Source organism: Hemibagrus wyckioides, linkage group LG29 (genome assembly GCF_019097595.1).
Source record: "Hemibagrus wyckioides isolate EC202008001 linkage group LG29, SWU_Hwy_1.0, whole genome shotgun sequence".
NCBI lineage: Eukaryota > Metazoa > Chordata > Actinopteri > Siluriformes > Bagridae > Hemibagrus > Hemibagrus wyckioides.
In genome coordinates, this window is record NC_080738.1 from 19,148,496 (window position 1) to 19,165,955 (window position 17,460).

The 17,460-nt window shown below is 35.8% G+C and overlaps 1 protein-coding gene across 1 annotated transcript; it reads left to right on the forward strand.

The window, feature by feature from the left end:
- On the forward strand, positions 1 to 8,450 carry LOC131349158 (putative C-type lectin domain family 20 member A). Its single transcript, XM_058384574.1, has 6 exons — positions 1 to 244; positions 647 to 696; positions 5,264 to 5,656; positions 5,920 to 6,258; positions 8,069 to 8,163; positions 8,343 to 8,450. Exons 2-6 carry the CDS (start codon positions 660 to 662, stop codon positions 8,448 to 8,450), a joined length of 972 nt encoding a protein of 323 aa, XP_058240557.1. The 5' UTR covers positions 1 to 244; positions 647 to 659.
- The last annotated feature ends 9,010 nt before the right edge of the window (positions 8,451 to 17,460 follow it).

The window sequence follows — 17,460 nt, forward strand, 5'->3', positions numbered from 1 at the left end:
CACTTCCTTTTCTCTGCTGAAATCTGAGATTGATGGGTCAGAATTTGGTTTTGTTGAAATAAGGAATCCTGCTTCTAAAGGATAGTTAAAGTAAGATGGAAATCATTTTGCGTCACACGTCTGAATCTTTCTAGGATGAAGAGAACAGGTGAAGTAAATAGATTTAAGAAATTTGTGTGCAAGAAGTGAAGATCGAAAACGGAGGTATTGAAAAAAACCCAGCCTTCAGATTTTGATATTACAGGTATGTTTTAATGTTCAGCGTCCTTACTGTCAAAATTGTTTGAATCTTAAATTACTATAATGCTTTCATTTACAGTTTGGTAATAATTCAGTTATATTTGAGTAATCAGTAGCATATTATTAAAAATCTAATGAATAATAGTTAGATTTTTAGTTAGTAAAATAAGTTATAATAGTTAAGTAAAGGTTTGATTTAATTATTGTTAATTAATTTCCATTTGGAAAAAGGTTTTGGTTATTTATAAATTCCAAAATGATCTGATAGCTATATACAATCAGACAACTGATCAGAAGGATGTTAGTTCAAATCAGAAAAAAATAAAGGAGATAAATGTAAATCACTCTGGATAATTTAGTTTTTTTTTTTGGAATATATGATTTTGAATATGTTTTGACTCCACAGCTACACATTCATAATGAAGCTGAATGTATTTCTTCTCCTCTGTTTTACTGGTGAGAGCCTTTCCTGCACTCAAAAATAAATATTTATATTTATGTAATAAATAAGCTCATTATTCAATAAATGAATGCTTCATATATGTGTTATACTGTATATACAGGTGTTCATTAATGTATTAGATTTTACTTAAATGTATGGATTCCTAAAATGACAAAAGTAATTATATTTTTATTATAATTGGAGTTAAAAATATATAATCTTATTTTGAAATGTTAAAATACAGATGTCTCAAATAGAGATCTAGTTTAGAAAAATAACTTTAATTACTGAGGTCTCATTGTCTCCTGTGTTATCTTTTGTAGATGCTAAGTCTTCATCCTTTCAAAACTTTTTAAAAAATATTCATCACAAATGTGATGACAAATAAAACAAATAAGATAAGAACTTCTTCTTAGGAAATTCTTAGCAGCATTGTGTACATTGACAACAACAGTCACAGTTAACATACATATTGTAAATATTGTAAAATTAGGATAGTGCACATAATAATACATTAAAACAGTCTGTGTTCATTTTGTCAGCTATGCTCCTTACAGAAAGGGGAGGAGTTATAGAGTTTAATGTGCACTGGTAGGAAAGACCTCCTGTGGCATTCTGTGGTTGTCCTCTGTGTCTCAGTTTATGGCTGAATGTAAGACTCCAGGGTCACATGCACGGGGTGCGACATGTTGTTTGCGACCTTTGTCAACCAGAGATTCCAGCTCCACTCCCATAAGCATGGTGAGTCTGTTGGCATCAGTCGTCTTCACCCTGCTACCCGAGCACACTACAGCAGTAAAAGATGATGCTGGCTACCACTGAGTGGTAGATCATCTGCAGCATGGTTCTGCAGATATTAGGGGACCTGAGTCTCCTGAGGAAGTACAGGTGACTGACCTTTCTTGTACAGCACAGGAGTGTTTTTGGTCCATTTCAGACCCTGATATAGCTGTCCACAATGTTCACCTGAGTACCCATGATGCTGGGAAGTCCTCTGCTTCCTAAAATCCTCCATCTGCGCTTTCATATTTGTGACTATAGGTTACAGGAGACTTCTGATCAAATATGTTCAGATTTTTTTAGAATACACCAATACTCTAAAATACTCCAATTTAACAAACTACAATACTCATTTTCAATGTACTCTTTTCAGTAGCAACTCAGTTTAACATATGTGCCCTAAAACATTAAAGGCATTGCTTAAAAGGCATTTGATTTTCTTAAATAAAGCTCACACTACTTTACAGCTTACAGTGACCATAAACTACATCTCCCACAATGCAAGTCGATTTGTGATCCGCGAAATGAACGCGTCTTACCGATAGAAAGCAGTGTTTCTATATCAGTGTTTAACTAAAAAGTGAAGTTAAAAAACAAAAACTAAAAAAAAACTGGTGTCTAAGAAAATAAAAACTGATGCAGAGGGAAGACAATTTAATGAAAGATGGGAAAGTGAATACGTTTAAATGTTTGTGTTTGAAGGAGAAAAACTGGTTTGTCTTCTGTGTTACGAGACAGTGTCTGTGTCAGGAACAGCTGGACAGTTCCCTGCCAGGCCCGGAGAGGGCGCTGGCAGGTGAACCTTGGAAGCCTGCTTCTTTGTGTGTATTTGGTGCCACGCCCTTCCTATTGTTCGCCTACCCTGTTGTGTCACCTGTTCCCAATTAGCCATAATATGTAGCCCTATAAATAGGGATCGTTGCGTACGTGTCATTGTTGAATGCTCTTTGTTTCATGTGCTATGATTTAGTTAGAGTTATGTCCAAGTTCATGGTTTGTTTCAGTTTAGTTAGTGCTATCCTAAGTCTATGTGATTAGATTAGTCTTCACAATGTCTGTCTGTCTACGTGAATAAAGCAGTGCTTTTTTTGAATCCTATGACTGGGTCTGTCTGCATGGCGTGCCAGCGCAAGCACCACCACGGAGGTACAGGTTCGAGCCCCGCACAGGGTGGGGCCGCCCGGACGTGATAGTCTGTGATAAAGGAAGACAATTTATGTCAGCATTTTGACACCAAACACAGAGCCAAGTATGCCAAGTTTAGCCTTCAGGAAAAACTTCAAATTATCCAAGAATTAAAAGGGAGACTGTAATCTCAGCAGAATATGTTTACAAAAGCTACAGCCAAAAATGATGCAACAGTGAAAGCTCAATTTACTGTGGCTGAAAAAAATCTCCTAAGCTTCCAAGTGTTTTTCAGAGGAGCCCTGACTTGATAGAGACTTTTAAAATGATCAAGAAACACCATCACATACGGAGGTATTAGCAAGTGATCTGGCAACACAGCTGGCTGAAGACTGATAAAAGCTCAACGCAGATACAGCGCATTTATTCATATGTAAATGAGGCATGAAAGCAGATTCACTGTCAATAAGGAGCTCTTTGATGCAGTGGAGAAGTCTATAAGTCAAACTAAATTTTGAGTTAATTGGATATAGTACTTTGCATGTGTAGCAAAATATTAGTGTGTTTACAGCTGGGTGTGTCTTCATGCAGCCAAATATTTACTGTAATCAAAACCATCTCTCATTGGTTAAATGTACAGCTTGCTGCAAGGCTGTCTACAGCTGTTTGTTTTTAGAAAGTACCACATCTGTCACACATGTTCTTAGTACCTCACAATAATTTGTCATACAAAACGTTCTGCCAATCTCATCTGTGACAAAATAGTTTTGAACAAAGTTAATGTAACATGTTTGGTATTTCTCTTTTCTGTTATTCACTTGAAAAGTTTGATCTTTTGATTAATGAGTATTGTCCTTACCAATGTGCTTGCTTATATTTGTACATTTATGTAAATGCATGTGCAATATTTGTGCAATTAAATAAACAGTAATCAAATGCAAAGACCATTAGCTAACAATATGTTAAGGAATAGTCTATACAGACTTACACTTACAACTAACACTTGAGAACAACCATAATGCTGATATTGCCCAGGGTGAAAATGAGCTTGACGTCCATGTTTTAGGGTAATTATTTTTGGGTATATTGATGTTTCGTCATTTTGGGGATTCCTTACAACATTCCTTAAAACAAACTATTCTATAAATATTTATACTTAATTTTGCTGAACAGTGACCTTCTGGGCTTGCTGAAATAATTTCAAATACTGACAATTAGATATAACTTTAAAAAAATAAAATATTTTTTTAAGATTTGTGAAAAGTCATATGATTTACATTATATATATCAATTCATGTAATGTATCAGGTGCCTTCTCAGGCAAATCCACTTCCATGGTCTTTTATGGCACCTCAGTCCCGCATAGGTAATCAGCACTGATACCACACCTGCACATGCTGCTATTTAAACCCTTGGGTTTTGTCAGTCAGTGTTCAGACATAGTCTGTGCCATGTTTCAGTGCAGTATCACCCCTGACGTATAATTTCCCCAGTCTTTCCCGAATTCTCCACATTTCTCTAGCGCAGAGGTTAGAGAGGTTTTAATGAGGTTCAGGTCTAGTTAGGTGTCTTATTTTCTATACTGAGAAGTTTAAGATGGGGCTATTTGCCCTGGTTCAGCCAGAGACTTTCCAGTAAAGCTCCAGACTATTAATCTTTTATCCAGTTAAATAACAAGTTCTGTTTAGTATTCATTCACAACTCTGCGGTCTAGAAGTCATAGGCATAACTCATTGACCCAACACTACAGTATACACCGTGTATCACTATCTTGCAAGAAAGGACCTGTTTAAAGCATAATCTCGTGAAAACTACAGCTACTATGAAGTATTTGTCATCATGTGCAGAGAGAGAAGAGGCTTATAAAGTTTAAAGTATTTTATGTGGCTGTAGAGTAGGAATTCAAGCTGTAGGAACAGTTTAAAGACGATGAGTCTGTTAAAAAAAAAAAAACTCTTCCCTCACTCTAGCTGACGTCACACACACAGTAGAAGTCTGAAGTCAGTGAAAAATGCCTTTAAATTCATATAAAATAAACTATAATACTTATCAGCATGAAAAGTAATAGCACACTTCGGCACAGCAAGCGCAACATTGTAGCGTTGGAACCATGTTTCTAGCTATTAATATTAATAATAAAATTACAATAATAATAATAATGTTAAATAGGTACAAAAAATACAGAAAATAGAAGCACTTGTTTTAGGAAGGCCAGCTTTCTTCTTCTTCTTCTTCTTCTTCTTCTTCTTCTTCTGGCTAGTGTGCCTATGGCAGCTCATAGAACACAGAACTAGTAAAAAGTTGTGAAATTTAGTATACACAGATGCTGCCAACACTACCTTTTGTTAATTCTCTTACAATTTATGTCCAGTTAACACCAATGTTTGCACACATCATCTCCAGATGAACAGAAGTCATCTAATGAATTTTGAATACTTCAACAGTTTGCTTGTAATGGGCAAACAAATCTGACAGCAAAGCTGCCACACAGGCCACAGGACACAGTTTCTGGGTTATTTTTGCTCCTCCTCTGCTTTCTTATGATGAACAATTTTAGCATTACTGTAAATGTGTGGCTCGCTAATTAGTTTGGGTTCTTGTCAGACAATTTAGCTATTAGTAATGTCTATGTGTAATTATTTACCTGTCTAATTTTACTGATTATATCAATAACAGGTCTTGCCACAGTCAATGTATTCCATGTGCGAACAGTCCATCATAAATATTACCTAATAAAGACATCCGCAACATGGTCCAGTGCACAGAGTTACTGCAGGGAGAAGTACACTGACCTGGCGACAGTTGTAACTACTGATGATTGGATAAGATTTAACAAAGAAGAAGCAAGCCAAGGTCTGACATCTTTGGCCTTGATTGGATTGTACAACAATATCAATAGCTGGCGCTGGTCCTTAAATGAGCTCCCACTGAAGAATGTCACTTTCAGTAAGTGGGGATCTGGAGAACCCAATAATTATGGTGGGAAAGAATCGTGTGCTTTAATAATGGGAAATGGATACTGGAGGGATGCACCATATCAAGAACTTCATTACTTCATTTGCTACAATGGTGAGTCAATAAGATTCTGATTTGCTTAGCTTTAGTTTTGGTTTAAAAAAGGTTTAGCAGTATTAGATTTTAGAAAGATTGCCTTTGCCATTGCCTAAAGATTAGCAGTATTAGCCTTTGACATACAAAATATAAACCACTCACAACCTAGGTCTTGATTATGTTTTATCTACATATGTGTGTGTGTATGTGTAATTTAATTATAATGTAATTAGTTTGCAAACACTTATGTTTCTTATTTGATCTTTTTTCCTATGTCACAGCAAGTTTCAGTGGTGCTGACAGGTTCATTGGCATCAGTACTCTTCTGACCTGGCCTCAAGCTCAGGCTTACTGCCGAAGACATCACACAGACTTGGCCAGCGCTTTTAACAGTTCAGACAATGACTTTATATTGCAGGTAAGGAATATCCAGGGTGATTCCTGGATTGGGCTCTACAGAGAGACATGGAAATTTTCAGAAGGGACCATCGCTACAAACCTACCATGGGGTTCTGGAGAACCTAATAATGCTGGTGGTGTTGAGAATTGTGCAGGAGTTTCTAAGGGACTGCTCTATGATGTTCGCTGCACCAACTTGTACTATTTCTTCTGTCACACTAGTGAGTCTTTTGTTGTCTTGGACACTGATACTAACATAAATTTATGAAATTTCATAGGCTTTTTTTCTATCAATCTAAACTAATCGTATTTATAACTATAGCAGTGTCTTTAAAAATTGTTTTGTTTTTTTAATTTATTGGAAAAACATTAATTTAATGCTATGTACATTAATTATGATATGTAAATTATGTTTTTAATGGTTTGTAAGAAACAAGAACTACCAATGTTTGCCATTTTTATAAATTATATCACAAAGAACATACCCAATCAATGTAATAACTGAACTTAAAGGAGAATTCCACTTTCAGAACAACAATTTAAAAAACATTTACTCATCATTTAGCCGTCCAAGATCTTTGTCATTCATTCTTCAGTCGTAAAGAAGTGTTTTTTAAAAAACGCATTTTAGGATTTTTCTTCATATAGTGGACTTCAACGGTGCCTCCGAGTTTGAACTTCCAAAATGCAGTTTAAATGCAGCTTCAGAGAGCTCTAAACGATCCCAGCTGAGGAAGAAGGCTCTTATCTAGAGAAATGATCGGACATTTTCTTATAAAAATAAAAATTTTATACTTTTTAACCACAAAAGCTCATCTAGCACTAGCTCTAGGATGTGCATCCACAACACTGCGTACTACATAATCACGTCGAAAGGTCACGAGTGACATAGGTGGCACAACAGACCCAGTGTTTAAAAAGCGAACAAGCAAAGACCAAGGAAGCACAAATAAATCAAACTCTCTTTACTTACAAAAAGGTATAAGGAGAATGTATGGGTGTGTTGATATCCAGGTGCAGAATGAGCAACCACAGCTCCAATCACTCAGGATTTTTTAAAGGAAATTTTTGAGCACTCACTGACAAAAACTCTCAAATCTCATGATTAGAGAGGCAAGAGTTTATTACTAGTTACCAAAAAGTTTTTTAAAAAAGGATGAAGAAATACTAGGTAAATTAATAGAGAGCGACTGTAACAGGCTGCTGCATGCTCGTGCATGCGCCCAATAGGTTATTCCACATGCAACAGCTTCAGAGCACTCTTCTTATCCACACTAGTAAACACTGGATATATTTTACAAAATAACTCAAGAAATGAATGTTTTTTATTTTGTAAAATATCTCCCGGAGTCGCTGAGGTCATGCATGATGTATGCAGAAATACAGACCCAGTGTTTACTAGTGTGGAGAAGAAGAGCGCTCCGAAGCTTCAAAGCTGTTCGCTTTGTAAACACTCAGTGTACGTGACATTTCGACGTGATTATGTAGTACGCAGTGTCGTGAACGCTAGTGCTAGATGAGCTTTTGTGGTTAAAAAGTATAAAATTTTTATTTTTATAAGAAAATGACAGATCGTTTCTCTGTATAAGAGCCTTCTTCCTCATCTGGGATCATTAACAGCCTTCTGAAGCTGCATTTAAACTGCATTTTGGAAGTTGAAACTCGGAGGCTCCTTTGAAGTCCACTATATGGAGAAAAATCCTAAAATGCGGTTTTTAAAAAACATAATTTCCTTACAACTGAAGAAAGAATGACATGAAGATCTTGGATGACCAGGGGGTGAGTAAATCTTTTTTGTAAATTGTTGTTCTGAAAATGGAATTCTCCTTTAAATTTAATTAAATTTTGTACAAACTGTGCAGACACGCTTAATGTTCAACATTTCATGCTGATTGATTCTCTCTATGATGATCCTGGCTAGGCTCCTGAGTGTTTTCTGTGTTTTTGTCTCTCACTCATTCACCTTCTTTGTGTGTATGTGTGTGTGTGTGTGTATGTGTGTGTGTGTGTGTGTGTGTGTGTGTTCCACAGTTCTACCAGTGAGGGAACAGCAGATAGTGAGACTGCAGGTGAAGTCTGATGGCAGTGTGTTAGATCCTGCTGTACAGTCGTCTATTTTAGAGCAGGTGAGTCTCAGGATTAGTAGAAACACAGACACAGTTATGGTGTTTATGTTTAATGAGTGTTTATGTGGGAGACACCGAGTTCCTGCAGTGTTAAATGTTGAAAGCTTAAAGGTTATTACAGAAATGTGTTATTATTCAGGAATGGTATTGAGTAAATAAATCCTGATTCTGATCTTCAGGTGAAACAGAAACTGGAAGAATATGGAATGCTGGAGAACACCACAGTGACCTGGAGGGTGCAGCCAGATGGAAACATCTTCCAGAAGAGAAACAAAGATGATCTGTAATGTAAAGTAGATTACAAACTGACAGAAATGTTAAGTAAATGTCTCCTCAACAGCAAATGTTATTTTTATGATTGAGGTTTAATTTTGAACATACAGATTTTCCTGCAAATGATCACTTGACATGATGATGGAAGAGAACATGTTAAAATACTGGATAACTGGGTTTAATGTATCAGTGTGTCCTAGTGGAATATTCTTCATATAGAATGTAGTAGTACCTGTTATTAAACAGTGTGTGTGTGTGTGTGTGTGTGTGTGTGTGTGTTGAATAATCAAATGTATTCTGCTTTCTGCGTTTGTTTTTTTTTCTTCTACCTCTGTCATTACAAATATTCATATACCTTTTTTCTATGTTCTGTATATACAGGCATTATTAAATACATAATGCATAATGTATTAAATAACAAATGAAAAATAAACCTTATCTTACTATTTTGTAGAATTAAGCTTATTATGGTCTGCTACTATTAATTCAGTATAAAAGTTTTTTATGATAAATCCATGACATTATCATCACATCACTTTAAATCTGTCCTCATATCATCAGCAAACAGAGCAAATGGTCAGAATTTAGAAAGCTGTTATATAAAAGTAATTCAGCAGAACACTTGGACACTTGGTCATTTGTAGCTTTGTCAAGAGCTGAAGATTATGGGCTGGACTGCAGGTCAGGAACGGGGATGATACACACAATACTATGGAAATAGTGTGTGATAAAATTTAGTAATAGACATGTAGATATCAGTGTGAAAGGTCTAATACACACTGTTAGCACTTGATTGTGATTATGTGTGAGTGAGGATGTTGGAGAATATTTCATTCCCTTATTTTATAAATGTAATGGCATTTAAATGAATCGTCTTGTTTATAAGGTGCAACTTTGTTTTAGTTTACTTTAAATCTGTACAGTTTTGCACTGACAAAAGGATTTACTAAAATATTAGTCATAGATTTTTACACACAGCTGTGTAATATGAGACTCCTTCTGTGACATTTAGACCTGTGACACGGAAAATACTTCTTTCTGTACTTGTAGACAGCAGTGTGACAGGTTGTTCTGCAAGTTAATCCAAAACTGGAGAGCAGTGATAGTTTTAATTTGCTAAGAAAATGTATTCAAATAGTCACAGTGCACGACTCCTCACATTATAAGGTGTGTAATAATTTAGCCCTGGCCTGTTTCTGGATATTTACACATCATGTAGATCTTCCTTTATGAGTACAATACTCTGTAGCTCATTTGTAGGTCCATCATTTTGAAATCATTATGATCAAAATGCCTCTACATTTTTCCTCTGGTTTCCCAATGGGTTAGATTTTACCTCACTGCCCAAAAATGCTGCCTCCTAGTTACCAAAAATAGGCTGTGATGATTTTATAAAGCAGCCATGATAATATTGTACATGCTGTATGTTGGATCTAAATATTGGCACATGGCTATTCCACACTAAAGGAACCTGATGAACTCCTCCACTTCCTTTCTGTACTGAAATCTGAGGAAGATGAGTCAGAATTTGGTTTCGTTTATATAAGGAGTCTGGTGAATATGTGAGAGTTAAAATAATATGGAAATCAGTCTGCGTCACACGTCACAATTTCATCTTACAAAAGAGGAGGGGTGAAGAAAAAATAAGCTTTTGAGACAGTAGTGTGCAAACAGTGAAGATCTAAAACAGAGCCACTGAAAAAACACCAGGCTTCAGATCTTACAGGTAGGTTTTATTGTTCGGTTGCTGTTTTTTCTTATTGTTAAAATTGTTTAAAACTTTAATTACAATAACAGCTTAATTTACAGTTTTCTAATAGGAATAGAGTAGAAGCTTTTATTGTCATTTCAACCATTTATAGCTGATTCAGTACACCGTGAACTGAAACAACATTCCTACAGGGCCCTGATGCTACATAGAGAAACAGAGCTACATAAGAAAATACAGAACTAAGGGATAAAAAATTTAAAGTTATCCTACCCACATAAAGTGCATGTACAATACAATAAAGTATTAGACAAAACATAAAATTGCTCCAACCATTATAGAGTCTGTCTTAGTGCAAATAAAAATGCTTTGTTTTGTGAACATATGCAGAAATAAGACAGCAGCAGATTGTTGCATTAACAATGTGAGGTGCAAAAATGACAGACAATGGCAGAAATATATAATTGAATATAAGTGTGTGTGTCAGTCTCTGAGTATTAAGGAGTTTTATGGCTTGTGGGAAGAAACGGTTACAGTCTCTGGTTTTGAGGCCTGAGTACCTCTTCTAGACAGCAGGATGGTGAAGAGTGTGTGTGAGGGGTGTGTGGGGCTTTGCAGATGCAGTGTGTGTTGTAAATGTTCGTGATGGAAGGAAGAAAGATTCTGATGATCTGCTCAGCGGTCCTCACTATCTGCTGTCCTCTCTAACCAGCTGATTTGCTTCCTGTATAATCAGTATAATAAGGAATAGTAAAATTAGACTTTTTTTATTATTATTTTGGGAAAGTTTTTATTTTTTTAATTTAACTTTTTGCTACTCAAAGATATGAATGAATATTACAGATGAGTTTCATATATACAAGATTTTATTATATTTATTATTGTGAATTAAAAATATAAACTTTTTTCATCTTTAATTATTACAGAAGCCTCAGACAATCAAATCTAATTTATAAAAAATAACTTCATATTACAAATCCTTTGCCACTGACATTTTCAATTTTTCATATTTCATTTTTTGTTTGTGTAATTCTTATTTTATTAATTTTTAAGAAATTTAAATATTTTTTAATTGACCCAGACTATAGGAAATAATTAAAAGGAATTTTTAAGCTCACGCTGTAATTAATGCTTGTGTTAAGTTACATTTGTGACTCATTAGATGACATATGAATGTAGATGAATTAGATGTAATGTTCATTACTTAACACAAATAATATTTTACAGATATATTTATATTAAATTGCCATCTTCTGGGATAACTGAAACAGTTTAAAATAGTGATAATTACACACAATTTTACAAAACAAATGATAAAAAATATTTGTAGCAAACAAGGAGGCACGGTTAAAAAAAAATAGAAATACTTGTGTTTTTTACTTTTCTATTTGTTGCGTGCATCAAAACAGGACTGGTCACCAGACTACTTAAGTGTAGCTATTAGTAATATCTATAAATAATTATCTACTTGTGTAATTTTACTGATTATATCAATAACAGGTCTTGTCACAGTCGATATGACCCACATGCAAATAGTCCATCATATATATTACCTAATAAAGACATCCGCAGCCTGGTCCAGTGCAGTGAGAAGTATTCTTGGAGAGAATCATGCACTATAATATATATATATATATATATATATATAATAAGTGGATACTGGGTGGATATAAATTGTACTGATCTGGAACCTTTCATATGCTACAGTGGTGAGTCAGTGTCCTGTCTTTGATTTGCTTAGTTTTGCTTTTAAGTCTAGTATTGCAAATAAATAAATGAATGAATGAATGAATGAATGAATGAATGAATGAATGAATGAATGAATAAATAAATAAAAAGTTAGCACTTTTGGCTTGTCCTAAAAATATATCCAAGAAATAAACCTTACTCATGCTTGTGATTGATTACATTTATACATACACAATTTTATTTATTATACATATATATTTTTTTCATTTGACAGATAATTTCATCTGTGGTTCCAAGTTCATCTGCATCTCTACTCCTTATTTAACCTGGACTGATGCTCAGGCTTCCTGTTGAACACATCAACCAGACTTGGCCAGCGCTCTTAACAGTTCAGATAACAACTACTTGTTGCAGCTGAGGAATATCCATGGTAATTCCTGGCTTGGACTCATGGAATTGGTCAAACAATCGCTTCAAATCTACCATGGAGTTCTGGACAACCTGATAACTCTTGGGGCAATGTGAACTGTGAAAGTTTCTAACAATCTGCTCCAGAATGTATCCTGCTGTAAGTATGCAACCTGTACACCAGAGGGAGCCCTCGCCTGAGTATTAACATCACGAGCTTACTTCCGGTTTTGTGGGCTATTTAAACTGCCGGCTTTCCATTGTTCATTGCGCAGCATGGTTTCTCTGTGACTCTGTGCCAAACCTTTGATTATTGCCTCTGAGTGCTATTGTGTATGATCCCTGCCTGTTTCTAGTTCTACTACACGTTTCGGTTTTTGATTTTTGTTTCGTTTGCTTGAGTGTTTGATTTTTCCGGTTTTCTGATCTTTCCGCCAGCCTTATCGTTGATGATTATTGCCTGCCGTTTCTGTCAATAAAAGATCTGCATCCTCCCCCAAAAAAACTACTTACCATTAATTTTATCTTCAGGTTTATTTTTGGCACTGTTTATCTTAAACAATGTATTTGATTCTTGTGATTTATTAAGAAGCAGAATAATTTGCATACTGTGAACTCACCTTAGATTAAGTAGGCTGGATATGGGACTGATTCTGTCACTGTCATCATTCAGACTTGGCTCCCGTGGTTTCCCTGTTCCCCTGGGTTTTCCCCTTTGTCATGTTTGTGTGTTTGTCTCTTACCTCTGTGTGTGTGTGTGTGTGTGTGTGTGTGTGTGTGTGTGTGTGTACAATGGAGAAAATACAGTAAGTCAACTATTTTGTTTAATTGGTTATTCTGAATGTAGGTGTTTTCTTTTATTTTCTGTACCTACAGGGATTATTAAAATACATAATGTAATTATATGTACACACACACACAATCTTTCTTTATTCTGTAGCCATTATAGAATAAGCTTATTAATGTCTGCTAGTTTTAATTCAATATGAAAGTTTAATGATAAATCCAAAACATCCTCACATCACTTCCAATCTGTGCTCATATCAGCAGCAAACCGAGCAAATGGTCAGAATTTAGAAAGGTGTCCATTAACATCTGAGGATTATCTAGACTAGCTGAGCTACAGAAGTGCTGACTCCAATTCCAAGCCTTTACACTCTGACTGCTGGACATGTGTGGTTTTGTCAGGAGCTGATTATGTTGGGCTCAGCTGCAGGTCAGGAATGAAGATGATGCATGCAATACTATGGAAATACTGTGGGATAAAATTTAGCAGTAGACATGTAAATATCAGTGTGAAAGGTCTAACACACTGTTGATTGTGTGTGAGTGAGGATGTTGGAGTATATTTTCACATTTTTAATCTTATATAGTTGTGTTTAAACAAAATGCACTGGGAATTTATTCTACTGTTAAATCTGTACCGTTTTTCACTGACAAAAGTGAAGTGTGTAATTGTAATTGCTGACAGTAATAAAAGACTTTTTCTGTGAGACATTTACACTTGTGACACTAAAAGCTTGTCTTGGGTAACACTCCTTTTCCTATGTAAAACAGGACTCTCTTGTTGTTGTAGACTGCAGCATGAAGGCTTGTTTTACTCGTTAATCAAACACTGAAGAGCAGTACTCTATATAATTGCATTCAAATAGTCACAGTGCACTTTTCCTCACAGTGTAACATGTAAGAATCCCAACCTTTCTTTATGAGTACAATACTCTGTAGTTCGTTTGTAGATCCATCATTTTGAAATCATTATGATTAAGATGCCTTAGTCATAATGCCTTAATCTACATTTTTCCTCTGGTTTCCCAATTGGTTAGATTTTATCTCACTGCCCAAAAAATGCTGCCTCCTAGTTACCAAGAAAAGGGAAGCAGCCATGATAATATGCTGAAGTAGTACATGCTGAATGTTGGATTTGATTATTAGCACATGTCTATTCTACACTAAAGGAACCTGATGAACTCCTTCACTTTCTTTCTGTACTGAAATCTGAGGAAGATGGTTTAAAATTTGGTTTCGTTTACATAAAGTGTCTGCTGTCTAAGTGAACGTCAAAGCAAGATGGAAATCAGTCTGTGCCACACGTATCACAATTTCACCCCTAAGAAGAGGGCAGATAATATAAACACAAGCTTTTGAGAGATTTTTCTACAAGCAGTGAAGATCTAAAACAGAGGTACTGAAGAAACACCAGCCTTCAGATTTCATATCACTGGTATGTTTTTATTCTCAATGTTTAACAAACCAAGTATAAATAAGTAATCAGTAGAATATTATTTAAAATGTAATTTATGATAGTTGTACAATTCAATTTATATATTGCATAATTAAATCTTCTAGAGTTTAAAACCTTATAATAAAGTTTTCATTTAATCATTCTTAAATAAAACTAATGAAAAAGTTTAGATTCAACAAAAGTAAAATTAATTATGTTTTTGCAAGTATTTAACAGACTCTCAAGTTATGTCTGTAACCTGTTTATTAATTTCCTTTGCAAACAAAATGATGAAAAGCTTGATTAAATTTAAGCCTGTAACCTATTATTTGTAGTGTTGACTCCACTGCTAGCTTTTCATTATGATGCTATATATATATATATATATATATATATATATAAATGTTGTTGATTTAAAGACATTTAACTCACCCAGTGTTTGTTTTTATTTACATTATTTGGCTCATTAGATGGCATTTTATTGGCTTATGTGCAAAAGTCTTGCATGCAAAGAAAAGCTGAAACATTTGATGTGATGAGCCTTTGCTTAAAAAATAGTCTCAGGTACAGTTTGTGCTGTTTTATAAGAAATTAGCTGGTAAGTTTTTATGGGCATCTTAGAAAACCAGCCCCAGATCTACTGGAGTGTGAGAAGTGTGAGAAAAACAGTGTGAGAGTAAAGCAAACAAAGAGACACAATTAAACAAAACAGAAGCATTTGTTGTTGTTTACTTTTCTAGATTTTGTGTGCACTAAAACAGGACTGGACACCAGGCAGAACTGCAGGATTTGATTGAGATTTACAGATGACTTTAATGGAGCTATTAGAAATGTCTGTATTTAATTATCTACCTGTGTAATTTTACTGATTATATCAATGACAGGTCTTGTCACAGTAAATGTGTCCCACGTGCGAACAGTGCATCATAAATATTACCTAATAAAGACATCCGCAACATGGTCCAGTGCACAGAGTTACTGCAGGGAGAAGTACACTGACCTGGCAACAGTAGTAACTGATGAAGATTGGGTAAGATTGAAGAATGAAGCAATAAGCAAAGGCCTGACATCACATGCTTGGATTGGATTGTACAATGATATCAGGCTTACTGCAGAACACACAGACTTGGCCAGTGCTCTTAACAGTTCAGACAATGACTTCATAGTGCAGATAAGGAATATCCAGGGTAATTCTTGGATTGGGCTCTACAGAGACACATGGAAATGGTCAGAAGGGACCATCACTTCAAACCTACCATGGAGTGTTGGATCACCTGATAATTATGGAGGAATTGAGAATTGTGCAGTGGTTTATAATGGACTGTTCGGTGATGTACCCTGCAACAGTATCTACTATTTCTTCTGTCACACCAGTGAGTCTTGTGTTTTCTTGGTTGAAGTGGTGGGCAGTAACAAAGTAAATGTATTTCATTACTATACTTAAGTATCTTTTTCCAGTATCTGAACTTTGCTAAAGTATACAAATTTTTTAAGACATTTTGCTTTTACACTACATTTTAAAGTAACATATCATATTTCTGCTCTACTACATTATCCCACATCTCTTGTTACTTGTATTTAAAAAAAGTAGTTACCAATTACACTGCAGTGTCACAGCCTTAAATACTGTAGCCTACGATGTAAGAAAACCCTGACCTCATCCTGCCACCTGCACACCAATGACTAGTGACCTGACCTGCAGGATTCATTTTAAGTTGTAAAACAGAAGAAAGGCTCTGCCTAGGTAACATACGATTTTCTCTTACAAGAATTCAATGTCATATTAGTGAAAACAGAGGATGGCTTACTAATTTATATTGAAGGCATAACCAGCCTAATCTTCAGTGTGTTTTAGCTCTTCATTTGAATCTATTCCATCTGGTAAGGTAGGATTCTGACTTTTGTGTACCATTTTTTTTTAAACTTTGTTGGTTCTAGAGTTATTTGAACTGTGTTCTATTGTATAGCTTGTTGATCCTTTAGTGTTGGTCTATGTTTATTAGTTGTCTCAGGTGATTAATCAAAAGTAGTTTCAGTCTCCCTTAAGGTGTGAATTGTGGGCAGGGCTTACTAATTTATATTGAAGGCTCTCCGCTACAGGTTTAGCCCGGTCAAGACCTGTTAATAGTAAGTGTCTACTATCATACTTTTCTTGTCCTGTTACATTTTTAACTCGTACTTAACCTCACTTTGACCAAACCACAGACATGTGCCTCAAACCCATCTCTGTTCTTACCTTTTACAGACATGGGCATTATTACCCACGAAGCAAAGGTCATGTGTCTAGCAATCTCATCTACCGTCCCCTGTTGTCTCAGTCTCAAACAGTGGTGGTAGGTGGGCTCTGGAACTGCCAGTCTGCTGTAATGAAGGCTGATTTCATCTTAGCTTTAGCTTCCTACTATTCCTTTGATTTTCTGGCACTAACCGAGACCTGGATATCCCCACAGAACACTGCTTCACCGACTGCTCTATCCTCTGCCTATGCTTTCTCTCACTCACCACGAGAATCAGGCAGGGGTGGTGGTACAGGTCTGCTGTTGTCCAGGAGATGGTGTTTCACACCTCTCCCCTTGTCTTATCTAATTATCTCTTCTTTTGAATTCCATGCAGTTACAGTTATCTCCAATCAACCTCTCCATCATTGTCATCTACCGCCCTCCTGGTCCCAACACACAGGGGAGGAAATGTCCTGGACTTAGACTTCACCTGCCCTTCCCCAGCTACAGACATGACTGCTACCCCACTTCACATCCCCCCACTTCACATCTCAGATCATCCTTCCTGTCCTACCCAAACTCCCAGCATCCCTCTCTCATCCACCAGAACCTTCACTCTATCTCTCCTTCCTCTGTAGCTTCCTGCACTCTTTCATCTCTTCCTGACTATGACTCCTTTTCCTCCCTACCCCTAGTGACCATCCAGGAAGGAAGCAAACCATTCCCATGCTGTTCAACAAATTTCATGACTCCTGAGGGTGGACAAGAGAGTCTTGTGG